The sequence below is a fragment of the Watersipora subatra genome, chromosome 1, assembly GCF_963576615.1.
Source record: "Watersipora subatra chromosome 1, tzWatSuba1.1, whole genome shotgun sequence".
NCBI classification, from domain to species: domain Eukaryota; kingdom Metazoa; phylum Bryozoa; class Gymnolaemata; order Cheilostomatida; family Watersiporidae; genus Watersipora; species Watersipora subatra.
Window position 1 is genome coordinate 64,962,491 of NC_088708.1, and position 20,600 is coordinate 64,983,090.

At 36.2% G+C, this 20,600-nt stretch overlaps 1 protein-coding gene across 2 annotated transcripts; it reads left to right on the forward strand.

The window, feature by feature from the left end:
- Nucleotides 1-772: 772 nt before the first annotated feature.
- On the forward strand, nt 773-15,984 carry LOC137387871 (exostosin-2-like). 2 transcript variants are annotated; one of them, XM_068074406.1, is made up of 5 exons: nt 773-874; nt 1,684-3,243; nt 3,894-4,069; nt 5,019-5,224; nt 13,886-15,984. In XM_068074406.1, the coding sequence occupies exons 2-5, from the start codon at nt 1,762-1,764 to the stop codon at nt 14,116-14,118; spliced, it is 2,097 nt and encodes a 698-aa protein (XP_067930507.1). In that variant the 5' UTR covers nt 773-874; nt 1,684-1,761; the 3' UTR covers nt 14,119-15,984. The 2 variants fall into 2 exon arrangements, with proteins under 2 accessions (XP_067930507.1, XP_067930544.1); XM_068074443.1 differs by lacking the exon at nt 773-874 and adding an exon at nt 960-1,010.
- The last annotated feature ends 4,616 nt before the right edge of the window (nt 15,985-20,600 follow it).

The window sequence follows — 20,600 nt, forward strand, 5'->3', positions numbered from 1 at the left end:
CAGCCCCCATGATCATAATGGTGACAATATTGGGATACTATATTTATTTGACAACAAAATGAATTCAACAGATAAGTTAGATAACCACTATAGTTCAAAATATTTGTAAATTTACAGGGGCTTTGTTCAGCATATTTGTTTGTTCGGGTGCCGTGTTTGGGTTCATCCCAGCATAGCTCTATCATTAAACCCCGCCCATATGAGAGCCGTCACCTATCTTTGGGGGGCTGTATATCATTGGTGTGAGTGAGACATCAAAACACCTCTCTCAAACAGCTGCGATGAGAGGCTCAGAAGACTCAATGTTTTACATACAATTGCTATTTAAATACACTTTTTATTTGATAAATAAGGGAAAAGTTTACTATTTAACTAGCAACGTGCAACTAAAGAATTTGTTGATCTGTAGTCTCGTATCTAATTGGTATGGTACATAATAGTGTCATACCTAGCTAGATAGCTAGGTAGCTAAAAAGCGCAAAGATTGTTAACTCGAATTTTAACATTATTGTAGTTGTACACTCCCACAACTCTTAATAACATGAAAACGCAACTCTCACTTTACTCAATGTTGGTCTTGACCTAACTAAATACTGCATACAAAGTCGCTGTCGCGATTATAAACGATGCGTTTGGTCGTACTGCATTAACTAATGTGCAGCTACTGAGTGCCGCCCTATCTATTTTTTAGCCCCCACTTATTCGTCCAACGTAAAGTACTGTACCAAGAGCTATGAAATCGCAATGCCAGCAATCGATTGAACCTTGTTGACGAGTTGCCATTCGAGTTGTTGACGAGACAAGCTTATTTACGGGACATATATACGTATCACACCAAAGCAATGAATCCGCAAAGGCTGTTAATTTTACCATTGTGAGTCTGCTATTACGCTATTATGGCCATTTTCAACTAAAAGTTCGTCAGTCGCGTCTAGCAAACAGTTTCATCAAAGCAATAATTGAGTAATAGCCTATAGTTACGCTTTTTAGTCGTGGTTTTTAAAGCTGAGGTGATTATTCAAATATTTAATTAAAAACCATTACGTTTTGTTTCATCAGCTAAAGAACCTATGACAAAATCATATTGTACAGGAACAAATGTTTGTAAAACATTGGAACCTGCTTCACGCTTTGGATTATTAATCTTACCTGTCCAGCCGACATTAGCTCTATTCAGCTTGGCCGCTTATTTGCTATTGTGCTAATTAAATGGAAGCTAATCACGCATTAATTTAGTTTTAAGTTTACACAAAAGAGCATGCTTATACACAGCACTGTTTACTAAGTTGGTAGTCTAGATCTACTAGCTCTTCTTGTATGTCATTACAATATCTATAATTGATTGCGTTTCAAGTTAAGATTAATCAGCACTATTTAAAAGCATTGTAATAGTATAAAAATCTGAATCCATAAACTAGCGACTTGGTTTTGGTTATAATTAATTCTGTAAAAGCAAGAAGCAGCTCAAATGTTTTATTTTTCAAAGGAATTGGTGACTATAAACTTTTGAATGTAGGCCTATTTACTCTTTAGCAATTCTTACTACCAATGTAAACGTTGAATTTGCGAAGATCCTTTTGCCAACACATTTTATTTTCATACATTGGTGTTCAAACAGTTTATACATAGTTGCTAATGAATTTGAAGAGCCTATAGGTTTTGATTTCAGTTGTATTTTTGTAGGTAGAAACCTCCCCGCCATGCATCACATAGGCACTGCGACATTGTCATAAACTAGATACTTTCTTCACCTTCTGCGCCATGGGAAAATTGAGGAGATATGAAAAAGATTTTTTCGTCTTTTTGCTTATTGTTTTATCAGCTCTTGTTTTGAGTACATTGTTACAGTTTAAGCTTTCATTACCTCCAGATCAATTATCAGATGGAGAGCATCATCATTTTCAAGAATCCATATTTAGCAGGCGAAATGAAATTGTTAAAATAGATCTTAACATCACACTCACCCCAACGCATGCCCAATGCACCTACTGGAATTGCATTGACTCTTATAAATGCATTGAAGATGGTTTGGGTAAAATGTCGGTGTATGTGTATGACATTGTGCGATATGTAGACAAAGATCTTAAAGACATACTTCCTCTGCCTTCTAAAGAATATGTCCAGATGCTTTGGGCTATCACTCATAGTGAATACATAGTAAGGGATGTACAGAGAGCTTGTATATTTATACCCTCGATAGATCTGTTAAACCGCGAAAACTTTTCACCAGAAAGTGCAGCTAAGGTACTATCTTCATTGCCTCACTGGAATAATGGAACCAATCATTTGTTATTCAATATGCTACCAGGAGTATTTCCTGACTACTCATCTACCCTCACCTTTTCTCATGGCAAGGCAATGCTGACAAGTAGTGGTTTTACTCAAAGGTCTTACAGACGAACGTTTGATATTTCAATACCTTTATTTAATCCTCACCAACTTGATAAAGACTTTACCAAAAGTAGCAGCTTAAGCCGAAGTATATTTTTTATTACAATGCAACACACATACTACAGGAGTATTCACAATCAACTGGTAAAACTTGCCAATGGGAGATCTGATGTAGTTATTCTTACGAATGCTTCCCATTCCTCATCCAATTTCCGACATGATAGCAGGGGCAAAGTGCATCAATATCCATCAGTACTCACAAACTCTAAGTATTGCTTGATAACAAAGGAAAGGCAGCTGGCTAGCATTTACCTTCATGACTCACTACGTGCGGGATGTGTACCAGTGGTATGCATGGATACATATGTTATGCCATTTTCAGAAGTGCTCGACTGGGCACGGGCTGCCGTTTTTTTAAATGAACATAGTCTCGAAGAACTTCCAATGATTCTGACTCGTCTTTCATCAGATGGAAATGCTTATCAGCAGCTTCAGGAACAGGGATTGTTTTTTTATGAGAACTATTTCAAGTCACCAGGTAGAATTGCTCTGGTTACTTTAGATATATTGAATGCCCGAGTGGTCCCATATCAGGCCCCATCATATGAGGACTGGAATAGACCGTTGGTTCCGGCAGCACCTAAGAATCCCTTTTTCGTTCCCCTCATACCCAGTCAAAAACGAGGCTTTACTGCTGTCATACTCACATATGACCGTTTTGAGCTGATGAAGCAAGTCGTACTCAACATCGCCCGTAGTAAAAGTGTTGCTAAGATAATTATCATTTGGAATAATCCAGAAGTAAAGCCTCCCAGTGACAGTCATTGGCCAATCATAACTGTTCCTCTTAAGGTAATTTTACGTAATATTTAATTTTGATCAACTAAAACCTTATGCGTGTAAGTAGTATTCCATAAGTTACACTGACTGCTCTTGTGATAATTTTTACTCAGTCATTGAATTTTATATATGTATCAAGTAAGACAATTATTAAGAATGCACCGTTAAAAATCATTGAAGGCTTCATGTGGACAATAGCTTGGCTAATTGAGGTGCAGGGCCCAGTTGGTAGGCGAGGAGCAGTGTGGCTCGCATGTATGAAAAATATCTGCGATGTTTGCGTAGATTTCTTTGGTTGTTTGACTCATAGTACATCCAAATTGTGTTTCATCAATTACAAGTTTCTCATTTACTAATGTTCTTGACAATTATATTGTACAAAGAATCAAATATCCCAAGAATGACTCTGACATATTTCACAATAAGTATTTTATCAACTGACAGAAAAAATACAAATCATTAATTAAAAATTGCTGATGTAACCTGATGAATCTTATGCTATTTGCATTTTAGTTTTATCTTAGGATTTTCGACTGAGGTTGCGTCTTAAAGTCATCTATCATAAATCTTCCTTTAAATAAGCTGCAGTTGTTATTCTTACCTTCATGTCTTGTGTGGTCGTAGATAGGTGCCAGCCATGAGTGTAAACACATTTCTGACAGGTGATCCGTTCTAAACACAACTGGCTTAGCAACAGGTTCTACCCGTATGAGGAGATAGAGACAGACTGTGTGCTCACCATAGACGATGACATCACAATGGTGCCTGTCGAAGAACTTGAATTTGGCTATCGGGTCTGGGTGGAGAATTCTGATAGGCTCGTTGGGTTTCCCCCAAGGTATATATATATATATATATCCGGTGCATATATGCACCGGATTTGTGAGCAGTAAAGTTGACTTTGCTTTGCCAACTGCCATACTTTCCATGACTACATCAGTGACAACAGATGGAAGTCCTAAATAGCTTATTTAGGATTTTCAGCTGTTGTTTTGGTTGGGTCGTGATATTGTTTGAATTCATGTTTTTTTCTATGCCTCTCTTACTGTGTTTTATTTTGTTAAGCATAATTATGTGTTCTCTAGTTGCTTAGCAACAGTGTATATGTGCCATACTTTATTTTAAATTATTCTCTTATGTTCCGCATTTAACTGTATATATTTATAGTGATATGTATGAAGAATGTGACATCTATGTACCCATATATAGCATGTCTTTCATGACATTCTCCTTTTAATGCAAAAGTTGATGAGGAAGTGATGTTAAATGAATGCACAAGTATTTAATTACATCAGCATATGAGTGTACCTGTTTGCTGGTACATATTTGCACATCTTTGCTGGTACATCTGTGTATATGTTCGCTGGTACATATGTGTATATGTTTGCTGATACATATGTGTATATGTTTGCTGGTACATATGTGTATGTTCGCTGGTACATATGTGTATATGTTTGCTGGTACATATGTGTATATGTTTGCTGGTACATATGTGTATGTTTGCTGGTACATATGTGTTCACATAACACTATTGTCTAAGAGAAAAGGTACACGATAGTACTTATACTTGTATGTTGATATACATGTACATGTGTACTTGTATGCTAATATGCAGATGTACATGTCTGTTGATATACATGTATATTGACATACAGGTGTACATGTATGTTAATATGCAGATGCACATGTATGTTCATATACAGGTACGTATACATGCATGTTGATACACAGAGGTGCATACACAATGTCTTTTTGCCCTATTTCCATCTATAAATTATAAACTACAGGCTGCATACAATGAATGGTACAGAGCTCAAGTATGACAGTGAATGGATGAGCAATATCAGCATGGTACTAACTGGTGTGGCATTCTATCACAAGTACTATCACTACCTCTTCACTTCCTCTCTGCCCTCAGGCCTTAAACAGTGGGTCGATAAGAATATGAACTGTGAGGATATAGCCATGAATTATCTCATAGCCAATGTAACAGGTCAGTATAACTCAAGGGTGTGTTGACTCATTTCATTTGTTTCTGAGCTTCAAATTTATCCTTAGTAGGACTTGTTATTCCTTTGAAAAAATAATGATAGGTTGGTTTTCATACAATCCGAGGAGATCATATTATAGCCAAGTTTGACGAATTCTGCGGTCATAAGTGAATATGACCGAATCATAGTCCTGTGTGAGCTGCACAAAGGCATTATTAGGTGCTGCTGGAACAAATTAGCTATCCTAGTTCTTATACAGCGCGCCCTCGGGTTACGATATACCGGTTACAATATACCGATTTGTATATACCGATTATGATATACCGGTTACGATATACCAGTTATGATATAACGGTTACGATATACTGGTTACGATATATACCGGTTACGACATACCTGTTACAATATACCGGTTACGATACCGTACAGGACGAATTTATTCGCGGAGTTATATTTCGCGAAAATTGCCATTCATGCATATTCGTGAATGAATTTATTCGCGGCTGAAAACTGTCACTCTCTATGAAGAGTTAACTTTATAGCGTTTTGCAATAGAGTTAACCTTACGCATGCGCACATTGCGTGTCTCGGTGTGCGCATACACCATAACCGAGCTTAGGTTATGGTGTATGCATACACCACAGCTTGCAACTACGAGTCGATCATGCTAAGCTATAAATTTTTTGCTGCGTTTAGAGGTTTTCACGAATATTCATCGATTTGGAGGCCTTTGATGAACCAACGATTTGTGGTAAGTAATGAGTTTTTTCAAAACCATTTACTAAATGAGTTGAATTTTACTTTGGTTCTTCGTTAAAACGCAATATTAATTTTTTCTATCCGACTGCTTCGTTATTTGTTTTAGTGTGAGAGAGAGATTTTTCATCATACACGGAGGCACCATGGCTACAAGGGTGGTAGAGGTCATTCTTAAAAAATCACCAATCATTCAGGGAGGTCTTGAAATTAGGTGGAAGTGACTGCAGCTGCTAAAGAGAACAATATATCTGTTTTAAAAAAGGAACAAAAACGCCTTTACGAGCACAAATTTTTGGCCAACCGGCAGAACTTTGCAATAGTTAGCCACGAGGAGAGTTCTGATGATAACTTTCTTACCAGTCATGTAGTAGCGATGGAATTGCCTTTAACATCTACCCAAGACAGTGACAGCGATATAGAGCTGCTATTACCAAAATAACTAGTCAGAGTGCACCATTACACGCTAGTATTCACTTATCAAGAGTACCAGTTTAATTTTATTGCTAGACAACCGCCATATGGACTAAACTGTTTATATTTACTCCATCGTTTGTAAAATTTTATTTGTATTTGAAATATTTTATTTGTACACTCAAGTTTGTAATAAATTATAATATATCTATACACGAAATAAAATATATAATATAATCATGTTTGTTGCAGCGATATCAAGGATTCGTTGTCAATGAAGGGGTCTAGGTTGACTGGTTGCTTCTCTGCCAAATATTCCTGCCTTGATGAATATTACTACTTGTCTCTAATTTTCGTTATCGGACTAGGTTGTTTCATTCTCAATCTGCTGTAAACACAAAAAAGAAAACATATTAATAAGTGCAAAAACGTGCTGTGGTGCAGAAGTGCAAAAACAATAGCTGAAGTATTTAATAAAAGCGATCAGTTTTTAAACAAAAGAATTAACTAATGCAGTTAATTATGGAAAAACGTATCTGCACTGCAAATCAAATACTTACCATAATGCCCAGATCAGAATCATGATCGTCCTCAACTTCGGTATTAAAGATTGATGGAGTTGATTTCAATGTAAACAGACTAGGAGAGATTTTTTGCGATGACGAAGCCATGCCGAATAACTTGTGAAAACCTTGAATAATTTTGTAAAGTTTGATGCAATGGCAATGAAACTCGAAGCACCGGCGATGATTTTGAAGAAGTTTTGGAACTCAGCTACATTTAGTACTTCTGCCTAGCGGCTATTTTCGCGATGACGCCATTCTGCATATTCTGTGACGACCTTAAATAATTTTGTAAAGAAAAGCTAACACCATTAGCAATGGTGTTAGCTCAAAGCTCAGGCAATGATTTTAAAAATGTTTTGGAACTCAACTACGTGTAGTATTTATATTAAAAACTAGCCTAACAGCTAGTTTTTAATTTGATGCAGCAGTTATTATCCCTTATGATTAAAAATAGAACTAATTATTCACGGAATTTAATAATTCGCGGAATTGACTGTTCACGAAATCGCGAATTTTTATAACCAACGAATATTTTCATCCTGTAGTTTATAAGGGTTACGATATACCGATTACAATATACCGGTTACGATATACGTGTTACGATAAAGGCGTTACAGGCTTTGTTTTTTGGCCCATGATGTAGAACGCGGGGATTTTTTTGACTCTCCATATGCAATATTTTTCGCCATATGATATAAAAATTTTTTACAAGCGTGTTGATACACATTTGATGTTGCAATTCTAATTTGGCAGTCGGTGTGCTGATTATATCAAAATAACAAATATGCCAATATGCTATTCACTGAAATCCCTCTAACAACGATTAATGAGATATGATGCTTGATCTCCCTCAGTGTGGTGTATTAGTTATTGTGAAAATGAAACTGGACACAGATAAGTGATAAAATTCTGTCGATGAGAAAGTTGAAGTTCAGTAAAATAGTTAAAAAATACATACTAAAACATAGCTTAGCATGGGTTTAGTAAGCTAAATTAATTTTAGTTCAGTTCAATGTTTATGTTATGCGTCTGTCTTGAGGTAAGAACTCCCTTCGGTATGTATCGCATGTAGTACATTGTAACATTACATTTTATTGCAGATTATAACTACTAAATCCATTAAAGTTGCTGTAGGTAACTATAGTTACTAAGGTTAACATATTATTTTGTTACTAGTTTTTAATATGTATAGTACGTATATTAAATTTTGATAATTTTTACCAATGAGTTTTTGAATAAGGTATTTACTATAGGGTTGTATACTATTCTGTTTGAAATTTTCACCTAATGATGCCAACACTAGAATGACTTGTAATCGTATGGGAAGGGGACTACTCAAGCATTCACTGACTCTAAAGCAACCAGAGCGACTCTACCTGGTAACTTAAAATATTTTTTATAAAAACAATCCTTGACCATGAAGCTGCTGATTATCAGGTTGAAAGAAAAATAGCTTCATGAACTGATGAACTGTTAAACTAATTGCTCATGGCTGTTACTGTACTGTTTATAGCGGCTTAGTTAAAAAGGTCAGCGACATCCTTGAGATTATTTATAAATTTCATAGGTATTAGTTTTTATGGTTTGGTTTCAATTTAAAATTACATGTTATTAATTTGTTCATTATAGTCATCTGAAGTAAACACAAACTCCTCACGGCAATTGAAATCTTTGTCTTTTCCTTTGGTTGGAATATCCTTTATATCATCCTTGCTTTAAAGAGTATGCTTGGATTTGTATTTTCTTTCTATTTGGTGATGAGAAATGATGGTAGCGATTAATTTGTATTGTCCCTGATAGTGTTTCTACACAAAACTTCACTAGTGTTACATGCTACGAATTTTTGAGCTTTGAGGCTGTGGTTTTGATCGTAGGAATGAGGAGTACGGATTTACATGATACGCAGGAGTTGTTGCACAACTCTGAATTGTTCTTAGCTGACGAGTTTACATGCTATGAAGAAATTGTCGCACAACTCTGCGATATCTAGTTTAACCTGTCACACTTTTAGCTAGAGCGGGGGGGGGGGTGCATACTTTATATCACGACTGAGATGATTAAACTGCGTCTAAGGTCAAGCGTCAATGTCAAAACGTGTGGGAACTTTTTCTTTCAACTTAGGAGTCAATTTTTATTTATTTCAGAGATAATATAATTTAAAAAACCTGTGCATTGAAAACAGCTGTGTAAGGATGCTGTAATGATGTCACCAATGAAGACGATGAAAATCCAACCTGTGATCGCGAAGATTTTTCTGCAATAATTTATGAATATTGAGGTTTACATCATACCGCAGTACTACGTTGTTGATATGATGTTTTCAAAAATACCCCCTTGAATCGCTTTGAAGAATTAAATATGCGACGTTTGAAACCATTTACATGCTATGAAGATGAAAAATACATGTAACATCTGTAGTATGTAACACTAGTGCTTGAAATGTTATGGCTTGTTAGTAGAGTTAATCAGGAGGTCAGCTAACCACAGTCAGTCTAGTTCTAGTGTAAAACAGTAGATATTTGACAGTAACATACACGTACAAGTGTAGAATACTAAGCGGCATGCTGACTAGCATATCTCTGGCTGTTCCTCTAATGAGAGATCATATGTGACAAAGAGCCAACCACTAAATTTTAAGCAAGCTGTCTTGTTGCAAGGGCTATTTTAATGTAAATGTTTTTATTACCTTTTTCTTTTCTTTCATAACCTAGTGTTGGTGTTTTTACGATCTCTCTCAGCAGCTGGATATCCAATTTTTCAGTTTTTATTAAAAATGAAAAGCAGTACTATTAAAGCATAACCGCTAGCACCGCTTTTGTTTCTAATATGATGGGAGCCACATATGATTTGTTTGTTCTGACGGGGTGTGACAACTTAACCTGAAGAATTATCTCTTACAAAAGCTCTTTTGTGTGGAAGAATTGTCGTGTTGAGTTCATGTCTAACTGCACTGCATAAAGTTGAGGTTTTTCTACTTCAACGATTAGAGTAGAAGTCCAAATAGATTTATTGGTTGTTTTTGATCGGAATATCAGTGCATGTGGCCTATTTTATATATTGTATCGACGATGTGGAGTAGGTTGTAGCTGATGGCATTGTTGAATAACCAACAAGAATAGGAGTGTGAGATATATAGACATAAGCTTTCCTAGTTAATACATTGATAGCAGCAAATGCTTGATTAGCACATGAATGGCTGACATAGACATATCTATCTGACATTTGTCATCAGGCTCTATTGCCCCTAGAATTTGACAGCAGATATATGACTGATTGGCTCCTGTCTGACATGTAGATGTGAGTGCACTGACTGTTACTACTACTACAAGCAGTGGGACTGCTACAAGCTTTGAGCTTATCAGATAATTGCTTTTCTTGGATAGCCGATACCGGACTGTCAATCACTGTTGATTTCTGAAAGTATTGCTTTGTTAATGATATACATGGTGGGCTTAAAGAGTACAGATGGCTAAAATTAACTAACTTTAACCTTAGCAGCAAATTTTACACATTCCCTTGTCTTCCCTGAGCAGATTTCTTATAAATTTAATTTTCATGTATTTTATGTATTTGATGAATGACACTAATGAAACCAGTAGTTAGTCGATGCTGCTAGACTGGCATATATTAAAAAGGAGATTTTTGGCACTTTGCTCTGCTGTTTTTGATTATAGTTATAGCTACTGGCATAGCTATCAGTGGGTGATGTGTGATCAGGAGAATTGAATCTTTCTCAATTGCATGCTTGAACGACCTTTCTACTGGCCCTTGTGACTCCATTGTTCTGCTCCTGTCTTTGTGTTTCAATAGATGCTAAGGAAGATTTATCTTGGCTTTTTGTTCTTTGCTAAGCATACACCCTAATGACAAATATCAATGCGGGTTTATTGTAGCCCTCCTCCACTCTAGCATGTACAGTCAAACATGGATAACTCAAACTTCACGGGACCGAGCAAAAATGTTCGAATTAGCAGAGCGTTCAAGTTATCAGAGCACTGCCACAAGTCCATGTATTTACTTATTTATTAGTAGATACATGTACATATACAATCTATAATATAAATCAAAAGCACAAATGGCTTGTTTCAAATTAAATGCTTCTAATGTAAAGTTTAAAACGTTTTTATCAAAAAGTATAGAGATTTTTCTGTCACTTGAGATTGGTTTGTTGTTTGAGGTGATGTTATTGCCAGGACATTTTTTAGATTGACATTGGCAAAACTTGATCGTAGTTGAAATGCTCAAAAGAAAAGACATCTTTTTTTAGCGTTTTACCCATGATCAATTTTGCCGATTTTTCTTGAAGTTTATGCAAAGATTTTCTTACTTTACCTGGGATTCGTTAAGAGCAACACTCCGAGGCAGTTCAATTAAAAGTTTTACGAGGTTTACGGTACATTGTATATCACTCACGCTTTTTGAATGGATACTTATTGAATGTACACACGTATTCTGTGTTTAGGTCAAACGATGAATAGTTTTTTAGCTAAGACAACGTATACGTTTAACTACAACACTTTTTAAGACGTTTTATACATTCAACATTCCGACGTTGATTCAACACGGAATCAGCGTCGGAAAGCTATTCATCACGGGCTAGCCGGGTCACGCACTCAAGGATTTTCGCCACGCACATACAAAACAAAAACAACATGCTGTTTTTGTTTTGTATGTGCGTGGCGAAAATCCTTACGCGCGTGACCCGGCTAGCCCGCGCTATTCATCGTATAGAAGTATAAATCAAATTTCACCAAACCTTTAGAAAAGTCGTTGACAAAAATATTTTGCCGATAGTGGTAATAACGACGCTTATGAATTACGAAAAAATGAGGTTTACCTCTATGGCTTTGAATAAAGTCATATTCTAAAGCGATAACAACCGTTTCGGTAGCCGTTGGGCAAAAAAACAGTTCGAATTAACAGTGTTGAGTTCGAGTTATCTATAGCAATTTATCATTACGTGGGAACGGACCAAAGAAACCGTTCGAAACAACCATGTGTTCGAGCTATCCGTGGGCGAGTTATCCATGTTTGACTGTATGTGCCAAACACCTTCGCTTTCCATCAAGTTTATTAAGTTTTCACAGTATTCCATTTTGGCTGGCAGAGTGTAAACTATTTTTTAACATCAAATACTTTTTCTAAAGTGTATAGCGATGTCTTTGACCTAACTACAGTTGATTCTTTACTTCTATGTAATTGTCTCAGTTGTTACCAAGCGGTATTAGGGCTAAAAGTACTGATACCGATGGACTAGCTTTCATAGTGATAGTTATCATAATCTGCAGTGAAAATAACTGGTTATTTATCATCATGTATAAACAATATCCTGTTTATTCTGACGCTTTAATATAATTCACTACGTTGTTAATTTGTCAAAAGGAAAATACGCATTAATGACTGACTGCGGATAGAAAGGGCTCCCTAAACACTCAGCTAAAGGAATGGCAGAACGAGTCTCCCAAATTTGGAGTTGAGTTAAGGAAGCAACTCCTCATTATCGTTCAGCAAGTTGGTTAGGGGAGTGTAGTAAAAAAATGGGAAGTTGACTCATTGGTTGTATTCACAACCAGGTATTTTGGTTAAACGAGTTATAAATAGTTTTTCTGTATATATTATTAATTAGTTCATGGTAGAATAATATTGATGAGCTCTGTAAAAGCTTTATTAAACTGATAATAATCATTGACAAGCATAGACTTATTAACTATACCGTATGCCTGTTAACTATACTGTATATATAAGTCTATGTAGGTCTATGTTGACAAGATATTAATGAACAATTTAAGTAAAGACGATCCAGAAAGTTGCATGATTGCATAATATCACTCATTTTTAATGTTTAGTGATTGACTGAGGACAAAATTATTCATTTCAATCTACAAATGGTGTGACCTCCTCCCCATCGTGTTACTGATGCATAATGCATGGTATTTCTGGTGCAGCTACAAATAAACATGAATTTTTGTGTTTACAATATCTAAGTTTGATTTCAAATAATTCGATAGGTGACAGCAAAATGATTTGCCTCTTACTAATATATGCCAGCCATATGTTACACATACTTCTAGCACTGCTTACATAAGGATTTACACACAAGTTCAATATCAAAGTTCTCGCATTGCTACTGATATTAATATTTACTATCTCAAATAAGGTTCTACAGCGAACCTTAGACATAGAAACCGTGCAACAATGTATCGGTAGTGTAAACGTTTCAGCGTACAGAGCTGGTAGTCAGCCACATCACAGTTTTGATATTACGGTTTTATTTAATGTGAAACTAATCACTGCAATAGCAGCCTTATTGTTTTTGATAGAACACAAAAGTATTGTATTCATTGCTAACAGAATGTGCCGATTAGGTGCAAGTGGTGTGAAAGTGTTGTGAGCAATCACCACTGTATTGGTTCGGCGTCGATGCCATCTGGAGTGTGTATGAATACGTTGGCACCGTGATACGATGTAACCACTAATTTCTCAGTACTAATTCCTTACTACGCTCACTACCTGCTGTGTTTCCATGCTTAGAAGATTGCTTCTCCTTACCTTCCTTCTATGCATGGAAATACCTGAAAATTGTGGAAATTTAAGCTGAAAACTTAAGCTGAAAATTTAAGAAATTTAAGGCGTGAGAACTGATTTCTACTGAACTTCCAAAAATGGGTAACATCAGAAAGGAGTATTTGATACTATAAGTTAATAGAAACAGTCGGAAAAAGGGGGCAATCATGTGAAATTTACTTGCTGGCGGATTAGTTTGTTACATTACGGCACTCAAATAGAATTGTTAGCTCCATTTGGTCATCTCTTTGTGTCTTGAAACACCAGATGCTATTATCTCTTCTAAGGAATAACAACTCCTCCAAAAGGGACCTTAGAAATATGAAAACTATCCTTCGCTATGCTGATATTGTTGTGTTTTAGGCAAAGCTCCAATTAAACTTCTGGCGAGGAAGAAATTTAAATCTACATCAACGAGTCTATCCTCAAACATGGTCTCACATCTGGTTGCTAGAAACACCTGCATGATGACATTTACGAAGGCGTTTGGTGCTACGCCCCTCCGTACTGTCGAGTTTCGTGCGGACCCTGTGCTATTTAAACAAGAGGGCTACTCTGATCGTATGAAGCGCTATAAAACTGAGGGAGAGCTGTGACTCTGCAGCGGTGACCCTCTCTTGTGACTTGTGATGCTTCTCGTGAACACGGCTCCTTTTCCACTCCAGGTTGTTTATTCTCCATCTCACCACACACCCTGACCTGTTGTCTACTTCTATCACTATGGCTGTTGCCGATCTTTTAATTGTATTTATCACCTTATACGCGCCAAAGATACCTCGAGTCGGACTTCCGTTTCGGTATAATTTTAATATATCACTTAAATATGTTGAAATCTTACACTAGCATAAACATGAGCTGTGTGTGCACTAGCCAATCATTGAGGAGATTTTACTAAATATATCGGACTGACTGATTAGTCAGATCACTTTTTGATGATTCGGCTGATTCAAACATTGTTGGAAAATTATTTAAATTTTCGAATGCTCTCTAGTTTTTGGGTGATTTGACATGGCCACAATAAGCAATCAAAAAGCCACAACACCCAAATGAGTCCTGCTTCGTTTTGTCATGAACAATGAGCAGTTTCCTTTTCAAACAAGTTTGGTTGTAATAACTTGCATACAAGTATTCTAGCTATTCCGAATTGTAAACATTGCTTAACATGGCCAGACACAAGCTTTTTATATTTCTGTGACTGTTTTAACAGAAAATGGTTGTCAATAGCAAGAGAAGCTTCTAAAAAGCTCCTATTTGAACAACTTTGTATATTCCTAAATTAGTTTTAACTGATTTTAACTTAATATTTGGAAGTTTCAACGATGATGCTGAAAACCTAGCATCTTCCTAGCAGAAAGAAACTGGCATATAATAAAATAAATTTATTACTTGATAGAGTATTCCATCACTTGATTAAACTAAAATCATTACTTTCAGAAACGTATGATTATTTCTAATAATAATAATTACAATATTGAAGCACTTACTGTGTGTAAAACCACGTATTGCTTGTATTTTCAATATAAATGGTTGCTTATTTTGGAAATTGGTCTCGTGCAGACTTGTGAAAAAATCTACAGGTGGATTATTGGCTAGTGTGCATATAGCTTAAAAAAATACATATCAATTGGGGTGCACAGCTACAGTCCCTTACTATCAAGGAGAACATTGGCTACTAGTTGTACCATCATGTCTCTCCCAATCTTCTTTTTAAACATATACAATATTTCTTACGCTTTTTAATCATATATTAACTTTTTATCAAACTTAACAATTTTACTTACAAGGTGCCCCTTCCAACTTTTGTTCATCCTACCATTTATGAGTAAGCCGCTATCAGGGAAATTACGATTATTTTTAGCTTTTAAATTCGTATTTCTAAAAGAACTTGGTAGCCTGTGAACTGTCGTTGTGCAACTTCAGGGTCGTCCATAACATATTATTTAAAGTCCTTTACAAATTTTGTAACTTTAAATAATTTGCTTGCTTATTAGGTAAATTTTCTTTGTGTACGAAACAGTTAAAGCTAGTACATACTTCAGCGGCCCCATACTTGTTTCTCTTAATTAAAATGATGTGTGTGCAATATATTCTTGAAAACTCTTTTAACTAATGATTCGGCATAGTTTGTCGGAAGTCGTCCACGCCATGTCCGTAGCCTTATCATAGGCACATATTTTCTCATTTGTTAACAACAACAGGATTTGTGTGAATTGTTTCTATTGTTTATATTTTATACTACATACTACTAACATGTATATGTTGTTTGCTGTACAGCTGTTGCTACCAAACTGTTGTTTTGTGCAATGGTCGGCCATGTTTTTCTGCAACCATCAGCGTGTTGTCTTTCACTGTATCTTACGCGACGGATACTTACGTTTCATCTGGTGCTCTCTGTATTATTCTGCAATCCTCTCTTTTATACTTAACACTTAGTTTGTTATTAATAAACTGTTAACTTGTCTATAGAAATGTCAGCAGTTCTGCAACCAGCTATCTGCTTTAGGATACATCAGTTATGTATTCAATTGGCAACTCTGATCTCATCTCTAATTATTTTCTCTATAAAATTAAACATCTTTGCTAACTTTATAACTTGGTTGGATCATAGTCGAGTGTAAAGGAAACTGTAGGTTTACTCTCTGCAAGAATAAATACACCACGTGTGTCACCAATGAAAATATATATTTGAGCAATATATATGTATAAATGCAGTAGACGCACCTATAACGTAAATTCCAGATAACGTAAAATAGTTATGGGAAGGTTTGGCTTCTTACTATGTACAAAATTCCATGTAACGTGTCAAGTCGGGCGAGTTTTCAAATTTGATTTTAATGTTAGATTAACTCGTCAGCACTTGCAGAAAAGAAAACCGTCGTGCGTATAGCATTATACATAAATTTCGCGACATTCTAGTTGGTCGTAATAGATCGTTAAATGTGTCGACAAAAAGGAGAATAGGTAGCTGCACAATTGCTCATAAATACTTAAAGACGATTGATTGGCGCAGGTGTTACAGCTTCGGTCTACCAATCTGAATGTTGAAAGTTATCTTATATCCTAACCATAACCCTCTGGATATAGATAGACGACGGCTAGGTAGAACCGCTTTTTATAATAAAAATATTTTCTTGTTTTGACTTATTATACACGTACAAACTATCTGTTATTAGTCTTACTTTGCAGAATAGAATTGGCTGTTTAGAACAAATGAGAAATCGTTGTAAATGAACGTCGAAAATGTGCAGTACTTATCAATTTGTTGTAAAATTATCGCAATCACGGTCTATAAAACCAGTCAGATTGATCATAGAAAGGAAAAAAGTGGTTGACACAAACCAATAATGCTGTCGTTACGGTACAGCACGCAAATTAAAAGAGTTAAGTCAAGTTCTTTTCTTTTGCTTGGACAAAGGGGTGATTTTGGACAGATCTTGGAACAGATGAGGCAAATTACATGTATTTTAATGTTCGTATAATGTAAATTCCTATAACGTAAACGGTCCTGGAACGGATTATTTATGTTGGAGGAGCACCTACTGTACATGAAGTTAATGTTTGTGCATGCAAGTAACAATATGGAGGGGGATCGCCGTTATGATGCCGCTATCTATACCTCTCCTATCATTCTCATCAGGTTCATTATACATATAGCTTCTTCACTTGCTTGGCCCCGCCTCCTTGGCCCTGCCTACGGGACTCGGCTCCGGTATATAAATTCATAATATGGCCAATGCAAGGTCGGTTCACACTATATCACTGTCAGCGTTTCCCTTTTGGCGTTCATCGTCGATTATGTGAACCGTGAGTCGGTGGTATCGACAAAGCATCGTGGACACGTCGGGAAAGTTAGCAGCCATCAAACTTTCCCGATACTTCGCCGAACATTGACTGTGTGGCCCATTTCGGTGATGGTAATTCGCCGCCGCTGATAGAGTGATTTATTCATATCCGTTTATTATAGTCGCTCCAGGGCTAGTTTTTGATTCTAGTAAGCGAAAACAAAGAGGTTTCTTCGCAAAAATTTAAAAAGATAGATGAAAACACTACATCGCGGAGTATCTCCTGATGCAAACACGGATGGGTATGTGATAGTGTGTGAACATGGTTATCATCAACGGCCACCGAAATATCATGGCAACAACGCCAGAATACGGCGATATAGTGTGAACCGGCCTTTAGCCAAGCCGACTTCATTGTCTTTGACAGCCGGCCTCGTCGACTTGATCCCGTTTAGCCTGGTTCCCATATTGATTGCGAGACTACGGCAATAAATTGCGCAGCAAAACGCTTGCGACGCTAGGCTCGGCGGCATCTGTTCACATATAAGCTGCATCGCTAAACATACCCTAGTACACTTATGTATTCGCCTCATCTAACTTTCGCGGAGTCATCCTTTCACGAAAATTTCATGAGTGAAACTAAACTATCATAACGAACGAGCGAAATTGCGAAATTAAATAGCTTTGTTTATTGATACTGTTGAATGGAATTTTATAACGAAATTTATTTTAACGTTTTAATGACCACTATAGCATCGTTAAAATATAAACCAACAAAATAATTTGACTCAAATTTTATTACGTGATTATTTTGCACTTAATTATGATTATTTTCCCATTAGTAATGATTTATAATGATAGGAATTTGATGTCAATGCACACGCTACTGCGTTATTGTTTGTTGGGGACATCAATCAATGCAGTGAGCACTGCCGTGTTGAAAGAAAATAAGACACACTGACACTCACAGTACTACACAAGCAGCATGGCTCTGGAAAAGTTTGGATTCTCCACTGACACCTCTTCAATAACTTGTAATGATTCAGAAGGTGAGGCAATAGAGAAAGAGTTAGGTCTGATAAATAACACTAATAACAAAGGAAGAGAAGAAGTTATAATAACTACACACTGTGCTAGTAGCTGTAGTATTACTAGCAGCTGTATCATGTATGTATTTGTATACAACTTGTAATTACTGTAATAAAAAGGTTCTGCAATTATTAGCAGCAGTTGAGTGTTTGGGAAAACGTTAAAATTAATACCTATACACAACACCGTTGATCGTTAAAATTAAAATACGTTAATATAAAAACAAGCTAAATTGTGACAAAAACTTTAAAATTTTCAACGTAATTAAATTCCATTTTACAGTAGTCCAAGAAACAAATGGCAGCAAGCGATCAAATTTGCTTTATCGATCTCGGCCATACAATTCTACCTGCGGTTCACAATTACAAACTAGTCCCACAATGAAATTTTTTTTCATTTTGGGACTAGTTTGTAATTGTGAACCGCAGGTAGAATTGTATGGCCGAGATCGATAAAGCAAATTTGATCGCTTGCTGCCATTTGTTTTTTGGACTACTGTAAAATATGGTAAGCATGTTTTTTTAACCTTAGCTCGAAGGAGTGCAAATAATTCTCTGATAAACATAACGAGCCTGTTGGTCTCCTGTGATAGTAGAAAAATGCTGCAGAAATTGTTCCCGCTATTTGTCAGAAAGTATGGGTCACATGATCAGATTACGACTAGATGATTAGACCAACCCGAGACAAAACTGTAAAGTAGCGAGCATCTATATTTGTTACAGGTTTTCTAGTAGAACCCAGTGTTTGTCATAAACTAGTGCTATACGAAGTGTTATATTGAGCCTTTTATACGCTTTTAATTTCGTGTGATAACACTACGTGTCAAAACAATAACCAAAATGTTTGAGAACGTCATCAATTTAATGATATTCCAAACTATGGCATTTTCGTGATGGCGGCGATTAACTGTTCATTTTTGAACTTTTAAGAGCTTGTAATCACCCTTTCACATATTTTGCACCTACAACACAGCAGAGTAAGACATGGTGAATCTTATGATACCAAATAACTGTAATGTAAATTTTGTGGCAAGTCAACCTTTAAATTTAGAACGCTCAAATAGACAAACCTACTTGGAGCCATCAGTAGTTTGCACTGTGTAGAAAAAGAAAAGGGTGAACAACTTCATTTTCTAGATTTGAAAACATTTTGAAAACAGTTCTGTCAACAGTCATGCTTTGCGTGCCATCAAGCTTATTGGAATTAACGCAAGTCATAGCATACATGCATTTTAAGATTGACAGCTATAATTATCTTAGCTAAAAACAAACCAAGATGACCAACCTGACATATCCCTTGACATGATGAAAACAACTTGAGGTTATTGTCTACTCTATGGGACACTAAACTTTCAATATTTCCTGAACAGTATATCAAGCAGAGAATGCTAGCTGCCACTACTTATCACATAATTCATTGAATCTGTAAAGAAGGATGCTCTGGTCTTCAGTACTAGAACCGTAATTCCCATAATCTAGATGAGTAAACACTTTTAAATATATGACAGGAATTTGAGTGCCTACTGAGGGTAATGTTTGGTAATGGGGTTGATCCAGAAACGCAGCGTTCCCATGCTTGTGGTGTCAACACTAGCTTCAGTGATGCGGTGCTGTTCAGAGCACATTTACATCCCTGGAAAATCATTATTTCCTTTTGTTAGCCACATAGCCTATGTGCTTTTGAATAGTAGTATTACTAGCGATGATATGCTTATCATTATGATGACTGTATCTTCATTAGGTAATGTGCAATCAAAGTGGTTATTACTGGAACATAGTTTCTTTGTGCAGCATTATGAGGGAACATTGGCACATTTGATGGCCTTGATGACCTCAGCTCAATTTTCAAGAAATCTATGAAGCCCAAATTCTGACGCGGATAACTGATATTTTTTCTGGAAGTGCAGTCTATGCTGTAGAGCAAACAAAGACAACCAAGCAGCAAGTGAGCACTTCATCTTACAAAGCAATAATAAACACTTTAGGAAGCAGCTCACCGCAAATCTTCTCATCAGAATTTAGCAAAAAAAAACACTGATGAAGTACGATTGAAACTTACAGCTGCAATCTTATGTTACTTACATCTACTTTGTATAACCAGTTTTTATTTTTCTAAGGGATGGAAATGCTCTCAAAAATATGATGCAATGATAAAATAAAATCTGTGTTTATATATTTGTTGTAAGAAGAGCTATGTATAGCAGAGCC